The 9,900-nt window shown below is 37.6% G+C and overlaps 1 protein-coding gene across 1 annotated transcript in view; it reads right to left on the bottom strand.

Moving 5' to 3' along the window:
- Positions 1-6,039: 6,039 nt before the first annotated feature.
- The window catches only part of LOC124722147, a 64,683-nt gene continuing 60,822 nt past the window's right edge, over positions 6,040-9,900 (bottom strand). Inside the window, exon 4 of the mRNA XM_047247351.1 lies at positions 6,040-6,229. Within this exon, the coding sequence (XP_047103307.1) occupies positions 6,040-6,229 (190 nt within the window). The remainder of the gene's footprint in view (positions 6,230-9,900) is intronic.

The following is a 9,900-nucleotide window of genomic DNA, read 5'->3' as shown; positions in this document are numbered from 1 at the left end:
AGGACTTCGACCCAAAGCTAGCCTGGGGGGAATCATGGCGCAAAGGGACACACAAGAACCAAAAGCTTATTGATGACCCCAGCAAGAAGATAAATGGTTTTGATCTCCCTCGGAAGCTCTGGGTTGCCTTAAATCGCCTTAGAACAAGCGTTGGAAGATGCAAACATCTAATGAATAAGTGGGGACTTGCGGAGAGTCCCGTGTGTGAATGTGGTGAAATCCAGACAATGGATCACCTACTGGTGTGTGAAGTGGTAGGATATAGTGGTGAACTGAAGGACATACATTACTTGCCTGACCTAGCCATAGATTGGCTCAAAACTGTAAGTAGCATTGTGTAGTGTTGTAATTTCCTGGTGGATTGTAATGACACTGTAATATTTGCCTTGTATATGCCGAACGAATAAATAAACTTTTGAATTTGTTCGGATTGTTAATAACAAATTTCATAAGTAAATATATATATTGTTAGGCTACAATGAAGATCCCTAGCTCTTTAAATAAGTGTCTGCAGGATGATCTTGCATGAACTCCTGCAATTATTCTGATTACACATTTTTGTGCGATAAACACTCTTTTACTCAATGACGAGTTACTCCAGAATATGATGATATACGAAAGCAGGGAATGAAAACAGGCATGGTAGGCTAATTTACTGAGATGTATATCACCAAAATTAGAAATGACCCTAATAGCATAAGTAGCTGAACTCAAACATTTCAGCAGATCCTCAGTGTGATTTTTCCAGTTCAACCCCTCATCAATGAATACACCTAGAAATTTTGAATATTCCACCTTAGCTACTGATTTCTGATCAAAGTCTATGTTTATTAATGGTGTCATTCCATTTACTGTGTGGAACTATATATACTGTGTTTTGTCAAAGTTTAATGAGAGCACATTTGCAGAGATCCACTTAATGATTTTCTGAAAAACATCCTTTTACAATTTCATCAGTTAATTCTTGTCTTTTGGATGTGATAGCTATACTTGTATCATCAGCAAAAAGTACCAGCTTTGCATCTTTGTGAATATAGAATGACAAGTCATTAATATATATTGAGAACAGCAGAGGACCCAAGACAGAACCTTGCGGCACCCCATTCTTGATTGTTTTCCAGTTTGAGAAATCACCAATTTTTTTTCATATTATGTGAACTGCTTATTTCAACTTTCTGTGCTCTTCCAGTTAGGTATGATTTAAACCATTTGAGTGCTGTCCCATTCATACCACAGTGCTTGAACTTATCTAGAAGTATTCAATGACTAACACAATCAAAAGACTTAGAGAGATCACAAAATATCCCAATGGGTGACTTCCGGTTACTCAGAGCATTTAATATTTCATTAATGAAAGTATATACGGCAGTTTCCGTTGAAAAACTCCTTCTGGAAACCAAACTGACATTTTGTTAAAACTTTATTTTTAGCTACTCTACAATACATTACTTTCTTCAAGAATTTTGGATAAGGCAGTCAGAAGAGAGATTGGGCAGTAGTTGTTGACATCAGATGTATCCCCTTTTTTATGCAGTGGTTTAACAATGGGATACTACATTCTATCTGGGAAAATACCCTGCTCAGAGAGCTATTACATAAATGACTAAGAATCCCACTTATCTCTTGGGAACAAGCTTTTATTATCCTGCTGGAAATGCCATCAATTCCATGTGAGCTTTTATTCTTGAGAGAGTTTATTATCTTCCTAATTTCTAAAGCAGAGGTGAAAATTTCAATTGTATCAAATTGTGTGGGTAAGGCCTCTTCCATTAACTGCGTTGCTTCTTCTAATGAACATTTAGATCCTATTTTCTCTACAACGTTTAAAAAATAACCATTCAAAACGTTTTTGACTTCCGGCTTGTTGTTTGTCAAGTTTCCATTCGCTTTGATGGTAATGCTGTCATCCTGTACTCTCGGTTGCCCTGTCTCCCTTGTAATAATATGCCAAATTGTTTTGATTTTGTTATCAGAGGTATTAATCTCAGACATGATTCACATGCTTCTAGACTTTTTAATAACCTTTCTTAATGTAGCACAGTAGTTTTTATAATATTTGGCTGTTTCTGGGTTGTTACCCTTTCTTGTTGTTAGATACAGTTCCCTTCTGTGGTTACAAGTTATTTTTACTATTTTAGTAAGCCAAGGTTTTTCGCATGGTTTCTTATAATTAGATTTAACTACTTTCTTGGGGAAACAGTTTTCAAATTATCTTACAAGTGTATCATGAAATAAGTTATATTTTAAATTAGCATTCGGTTCCTTGTACACCTCATCGCAGACTAGCTGCTGAAGATTTTCCCTGAAATTTCTAATTGTTGAGTCTTTAATTGAACGCACAACTTTGCAGGGTAGTTTTGAATTACTGAATGGAGCTATGTCATATACTGTAACTAGCTGAACACCATAATCAGAAGGGCCATTCTCAACACGACATGAATTTATGTTTTTAAACTTATCTCGGTCTACAAAAGTGTTATCTATCAATGTGCTGCTGTCTTTTACTACCCCATTAGGAAAATTAATGACAGATGTCAAATTGAAAGAACCGAGCAAGTCTTCCAGGTCATTCTTCCTATTACACTCTTTCAGTGAATCAACATTGAAGTCCCCACAAATAATAATTTGCTTACCACTATCTGACAGATAGCACAACAAGGCATCCAAGTTTTCCAGGAATAAATGAAAGTTTCCTGAAGAGGACCTATACACTGTTACCATTATAAAAGAGCCCTCCTTCAGTTTAAGTTGACAGGCAGGTGCTTCTATATGTTGCTCTAGACAACACTTTTTTGTATCCAAGCTTTTTACACAGTGATAACTTTTGACATATATGACAACTCCTCCTCTCTCTTTATTCTCTCTACTCATATGTGCAGCTAGTTTATAACCACTGATATTTACCTTTTCCATATCAGACACAATGTGATGCTCAGACAGGCATAGCATATCTATTACATTATCAGATTCAATGTCATCTCAACAAACCAGGAGCTCATCTACTTTATTCTTCAAACCCGGAATATTTTGGTGAAAAATGATAACATCATTTTTTACTTTACGTTTGTGAGAATCTACTTTTTTCTTTAATCGATCAATATTTTGGTTAAATATGGTAACATTATTATTTACTTTCCTGTTGTGAGAATCTTGTTGGTTTGAACCTCTTTAGCACCTGCCTGCCTGAACTTCTCATTGGACACTGATGTTAGTCTAAAACAGAGGTACGTCCATGAGTACTAGTGTCCCCCCTTATGGATTTTGCTAACAACCCTGCCAGTTTACCCTTCCCTTTCCTATTGAGTTGTAGGCCATTCCTTGTGAAATCCCCCATATCAATAGCCTCGACAGGAACCAATCCAATGTCTGACAGAGTGGCCACCGCACGCAACTGATCCGACTCCATATTTACCCTCCTGACAGAGTGGTGCAACGGGGGCTGATCATGCCACATTAAAGCAGGCACCAGCCCAATGGTGGTATGGGTTGTTGCAAAGGCTATTTTCACCAGGTCACACTCAATACTGTAGCCCTGATCCCTATCAGTACTGTTTCCCACTCCTCTCACTATCTTCACATGTTCCTGCTTTGAGAAACCCTTGCACAAGGAACCTGTATCCTCTAACATGCACTTGGCTTGAAAAAGTTTGTGACCTGGTACCTGTCACCTAATGCTCCATGCAAAATCTGGCCCACACCTCTTCCATGGCTGCTACCTAGCAACAGAACTGTCCTCTTACTTTCTACTTTTTTGAAAGAGTTGGTTTCGTAGTGAGATTCTACTGCATCTTAACTACATCTATTTTATTGGCGCCTCTTGCTTACTTACTGTGGTAGCAAGACAAATCTATTGATTGTGACAACTGGGAAGCTGTCAGACACTGTTTCTGAAAGCTGTTGGGCACCAGAATTTCAAGATTTAAAACTGATACGTGGTTAATGTTTAGTAATTGTACCAGTTAACATTCCACATGAAATATGAATATTCTGTAGTATTATTTATTTTTATTCTGTGCATTGCATAAATTTTTAAATACTATGTCTGCATGCTTCCTTCATGGTTTTCAAATTATATAGTACACAATCAATGTTCATTGTGTGACCTCCTGTTGGTTACATTTTTTGATACTTATTTATGCACGGTATTAGTTGCCAATGTTGTTTTTCTCACACCTACTGGTCCCCATGTGCATTCAGATTGGCATTAAGTTTCATATATGTATGACTTGTTTTTGATACCTTATTTCCCCACTGCTGTGTGGTTAGTTCTTGTATTTATTTCTAAGTATTGATGTAACAGCTGACTATTTTTTGTACATAGTGGTGACAAAAGTTATGGGATACAGATATGCACATACACAGATGGCATTAGTAACACATACACAAGGTATAAAATGACTGTGAATTGGCAGAGCTGTCATTTATAGTCAGATGATGCACTTGAAAAGGGTTCTGAAATGATTATGGCCACACGACAAGAATTAATGGACTTTCATCTACATCTACATCTACATGATTACTCTGCAATTCACATTTAAGTGCTTGGCAGAGGGTTCATCGAACCACAATCTTACTGTCTCTCTACCATTCCACTCCCGAACAGCGTGCGGGAAAAACGAACACCTAAACCTTTCTGTTCGAGCTCTCGTTCCTCTTATTTTATTCCTACCTATGTAGGTTGGGCTCAACAAAATATTTTCACATTAGGAAGAGAAAGTTGGTGACTGAAATTTCGTAAATAGATCTCGGCGCGATGAAAAATGTCTTTGCTTTAATCACTTCCGTCCCAACTCGCGTATCATATCTGCCACATATCTGAACATGGAATGGTAGCTGGGGTAGATGCACTGGACATCCCATTTTGGGAATCATTAGAATACCAAATTTTGGGCATTATTTCTCACCACAGCCTTCACTTAATGAAGGAGAGCAGTGCTGTTTGTGTAGAGTTGTCAGTGCTACCAGACAAGCAATACTATGTGAGATAACCACAGAAATCGTTGTGGGACATATGATGAAGGTATCCACTAGTACAGTGTGGCAAAATCTGGCATTAATGGGCTATGGTAGCAGACAACTGACACAAGTGCCTTTGCTAACAGTATGACACCACCTGAAACTTCTCTCCTCGTCCATATTGCTTGGACCGTAGATGACTGGAAAACTGTGGCCTGGTCAGATGAGTCCTGCTTTCAGTTGGCAAGAGATGGTAGTAGGGTTCAAGTGTAGCACAGAGCCAAAGAAGCCACATACCCAAGTTGTTGATAGAGCACTGTGCAAGCTGGTGGTGGCTCCATAATAATGTGGGCTGTGTTCAATGGAATGGACTGAGACCTCTGGTCCAAGTGAACCAATCATTGACTGGAAATGGTTCTGTTTGGCTACTTGGAGACCATTTTCAGCCATTCATGGACTTCATGTTCCCAAACAATGATAGAATTTTTATGGATAATCAAGAGGTCAGTTTGTGCACAAAATCCTGCACCAGCAACACTTTCACAGTTATGGACAGCTAAAGAGGCAGCATGTTTCAATATTTCTGCAAGAAACTTCCAACGACTTGTTGGGTCCACGCCACATGGAGCTGCTGCACTAAGCTGGGCAAACGGAGGTGCAACACAGTAATAGGAGGTATTCTATGAATTTTTCACCTCAGAGTATAACTGTTCTGTGGTATTTCATGCCATAATTCCTTCTAACATGGCTATGACTTGATGATGTTGCACGGAATTGTGTCAACAAATTAAATTGTAACCAAGACTTTCCACAGACAATTAAGTGTCAATTCTGAATGATTGCCTACCTCATAGATGGAAGCATATATGTACCAAGTACCAAGTGAAGTACAAATTTTTTCATAGGAACACAGTTTTCTGTTCAGTCAATCTACAAAGATGATACTGCAAGAAACAGTGCAAGCAAGTAAGCAAGCAAATGTATAAAGGGCTATACTTCAGAGGAAAAATAAGTGATCATCGAAGAAAGTTTGATAGAATTGTGCACCAGTATATTGTAGCTCTAGAAAAAATATGCAAGAAATTACCTGTAGTCAACCACAGTTCGGGCAGCAAGTTCTTTGAGAGATGGTGGTTCGTACTTCTGAGGTCTATCTGGTATCACAAAATAGCGTGAAGTGAATGGATTATTTGACAAATCCAAAGCAAATTCATGTAATGGAAACAAATTGTATGGAAAAATTCGCATCATATTGTTGGAGGCCGTTAGAACACTGAAAAATAAGAACAAGAAGATATTATCAGTTAACAAAGTGACTAATTTTATATCATCAACAACAGTTTCTCTCCTGTTCTTATCTAATTAGGTATGATAAGAAATACATATAACAGTAACTTGGTGCCATATTTATGTCACCATCTCATCTGGTGCAACAGACTATGACAGTGAAATTGTAGACTGAAGAAAGGTCTAGTGATGTGGTAAGTACTAGGTTTTATTCTGCTCTGTGGGTAGAGAGTACATTTGCACATATGGTATCACCTCCTAAGTCTGCAAGAAGAGCTATGATCAATCAATCAATCAATCAATCAAATTTTATTGTCGTTCAGCTCATAAAGCAATAGACAACGTCAAGATAACTTACATTTTTAACATTAATTACTAAATACAATTTAGTTTGGATTACATAAGGCCATCCACTAGATACAGTGTTGAAAGACAGTATTTTCAGTTTCAAAAAATTCGTCTACTGTGTAGAAAGGATTATTTACTAGTATTCTGTACAACTTAGCTTTGAAGATATTGACAGGTAACTCTTTTAAATCTATACTTAACTTATTGTACAACTTAAGCCCAAGAACTAAATATGAATTCTGTGACTTGGATAGTCTTTGATATGGTACATCTAAACATGATTTGTTCCTGGTGTTATGGCTATGTACATCCCTTCTTAATGATATATTTGAAATATTGTTCCTAACATGCAATAGAACATTACAGATGTACAAGTTTATTATGGTCAGGCATTACAATTTAACAAACAAGGGTTTACAGTGTTCTAACTTATCTGAGTCGGTTATTATTCTTACTAATTTTTTTTGTAAAAGTAGAATGCTCTTTACGTGACTGCTATTGCCCCACAATAAGATTCCATATGATATGATACTCTGAAAGAAAGCAAAATATGCTGATTTTATATAACTATTAGGGACATGTCTTTTTAAGTTTCTAATTAAATAGATAACTCTTGAGAGTCTGGCAGATATAGGTTTGACGTGTGGTTCCCATGTCAACTTGTTGTCTACTATAACACCTAAAAATTTTATACTTTCTAACTCATGATTCTCTCTTAAGCTAGAGGAAAGTGCCTGGGTCTTACTTTCATTTAGTAGAAAACCGTTCACTCTAAACCATAATGAAATCTTAGCAAGGGTATCTTTAACTTTATTTTTTAGTGTGTTTAAATCTGAGGTGTTTAAATCTGAGCTGCACACAGTGCAGAGCAGCAGCAGCTGTGTAAGGTAGAGAGAAATGCCTGTCAGCACTGTGATTTCCTTATGGAAATGGCCAAACTGACAATTTTGGACTCCTTTCCAAACAGAAGGGGCCTTTGCTAAGGTGGCTATTGCCAACACTCATATGTATTTCATATTAGAATTGTTAGAATGACACAGTACAGAATTTCATCACTTTGATCAGTCACCAAATTAATAAAATCTCAATTATGTTAAGCATCTCCCTGAAACTGCATGAAATAGCACATCTGAACACTGTAACACATTGCATTAGTCATATGCTGCAGAGAGGTGTCTCTCTGGGTTGTGGAAAGTAATACAGGGCGTATCAAAAAGAATCATCCAATTTGGCATGTCTGTATTTCTGAAACTAATAAACATATACAATGAATTTTGTTTTATGATGAACAGGAAACTCAAAAAGTTTTTTTTCATATCTTCTTATAGGTGTTCAATATGCCCCCTTGAGATGCACAGCATATGTCAATGTGGTATTCAAATTGTTCCCACACTGCAGCAAGCAGGTCTTGAGTTACAGCTTCCACAGGTGCTGTTATGCAATGTCTCAGTTCATTCAGTACTGTTGGTAATGGAGGCAGATAAACAGAGTCTTTTATAATAATCACATACAGTCAGGTCCGGTGACCTTGAAGGCCAGTAATGTAGGGTTGGATCATTCGGTCCAGTGCGATCGATCCATAGTTCAGTACTCTTTTGATTTAGAAATTCCCGCACTTCCAGATGCCAGTGTGGTAGTGCCCTAACCTGCTGGTAAATGAAGTCATTTGAATTAGTATCCAACTCTGGGAAAAGAAAATTGTGAAGCATATCGAGAGACATGCTTTCTGTAACAGTGTTCTCGGCAAATAAAAATGGACCATAAACCTTTTCCTTTGCACAAAACACATTAAATTTTGGAGAGTCCGTCTCATGTTGTACAACTTTGCGTGGTTGTTCTGTACCCCGTGTTCTCACATTATGACAGTTCAAATTTCCATTTAAAAGGAGTTTTGGCTTGTCACTGAACACTAAGCCTGGAAGAAAACTGTTGTCCTCCATCTCACCAAGAATGAAATTACAGAACTCCACAAGTTGTTGTTTGTCACCTTCATGAAGAGCCTGCAGTAGCTGAATTTTGTATGATTTGATGGGTAAACATCGATGCAACACACACCAGATGGACATCAGGGGCATGTTGAGTTGTCGAGATGCACGAAGAATGGATTTCTACGGACTCCTTGGTAAACTATGGCACACGCTTTCAACGTCTGTGTCTGACAGTCAGGGATGGCCTGGTGATTTGCCTTTACACAAACAACCTCTTTCTCCACACCATACCTAGTACGAAAGTCACACTGAAGAGTTATTACTGACCTGCACTGTGAAAAACATAGAGCAAAATATGCTTTCTGTTGACCTGAGATCATTTTTACTAGAACTGAAGTGGGCACACACTGCTGCTACCTAGTGGGAGCCATGCAAAACTCCAGAGTTTCCTCTTTCCAACATACGTATAGCAAATAGTGTAACAGTTCTGATTTTTATGAATTGGATGATTCTTTTTTATACACCCTGTACAATGATAGCAATATAATGAAATGACTTGACATAATGACATATTATTGCAACCAAGTGCTAACAATAATTAAAACTGATTTAAAATAAAAATTTTAAAAGATTCTGTTCAGATATTCTTCAGTTGCTTAGAATGTGTTGATCAAAAGGTACTTCCTTAATTCATGCTTAATCGTCACCAAATTATCCATACAACATCTAATACACTCTAGTTGGTTGTTATACACGTGTGTGCATGAGTCTTTTACGTATTAATGTTAATGTATTGAAGCTTTATAGATACTGGTATCAGATTTGTACTTTGCTCCACTTTCCAGAAACAACAATGGGCATTAATTCAGTAATATGAGCTCACTGGAGAAATATTAGTGATGCCTTTAAAGGAGCACACTTGCCACTTTGGGGTGATGTATATGCTGCAGAACTGATACCAGGCAGTCACATGGCCCTCTCCCACTGACATAAGTCATGTCAGTCAAGTGAAGTGTACATGGAAGTCTATTGTATGGAATCAGTAAAGATGGGTCGACATGGTGACATACAGAGCAGAAAAAAGGAGCTATGATGTTTGTTCAGAGGCATCCATGATTACACCATGAATGTATGTGCTCAATTTATTGGTGTATTGACACAGACTGTCCGAGACATCTATAAGATAGGGTACACTCACAACCATGACATAAGAACAGTGGTCATAAAATGATTCTAAATGAAAGGGACCAGAGATGAATGTCACACTCTTCCAATGACAGCCAGTTTCACTAACTAACAGAAACTGATGCTGTCAATGAATGCAGTCCATCTCAACCAGAGTCCAAGTTAATATTATAAAGGTAACTGCATGCAATGGATA

This window comes from Schistocerca piceifrons, chromosome X (genome assembly GCF_021461385.2).
Source record: "Schistocerca piceifrons isolate TAMUIC-IGC-003096 chromosome X, iqSchPice1.1, whole genome shotgun sequence".
NCBI lineage: Eukaryota > Metazoa > Arthropoda > Insecta > Orthoptera > Acrididae > Schistocerca > Schistocerca piceifrons.
Note: the sequence above shows the minus strand (reverse complement) of the source record. Positions and strands in the feature narration are given on the sequence as shown.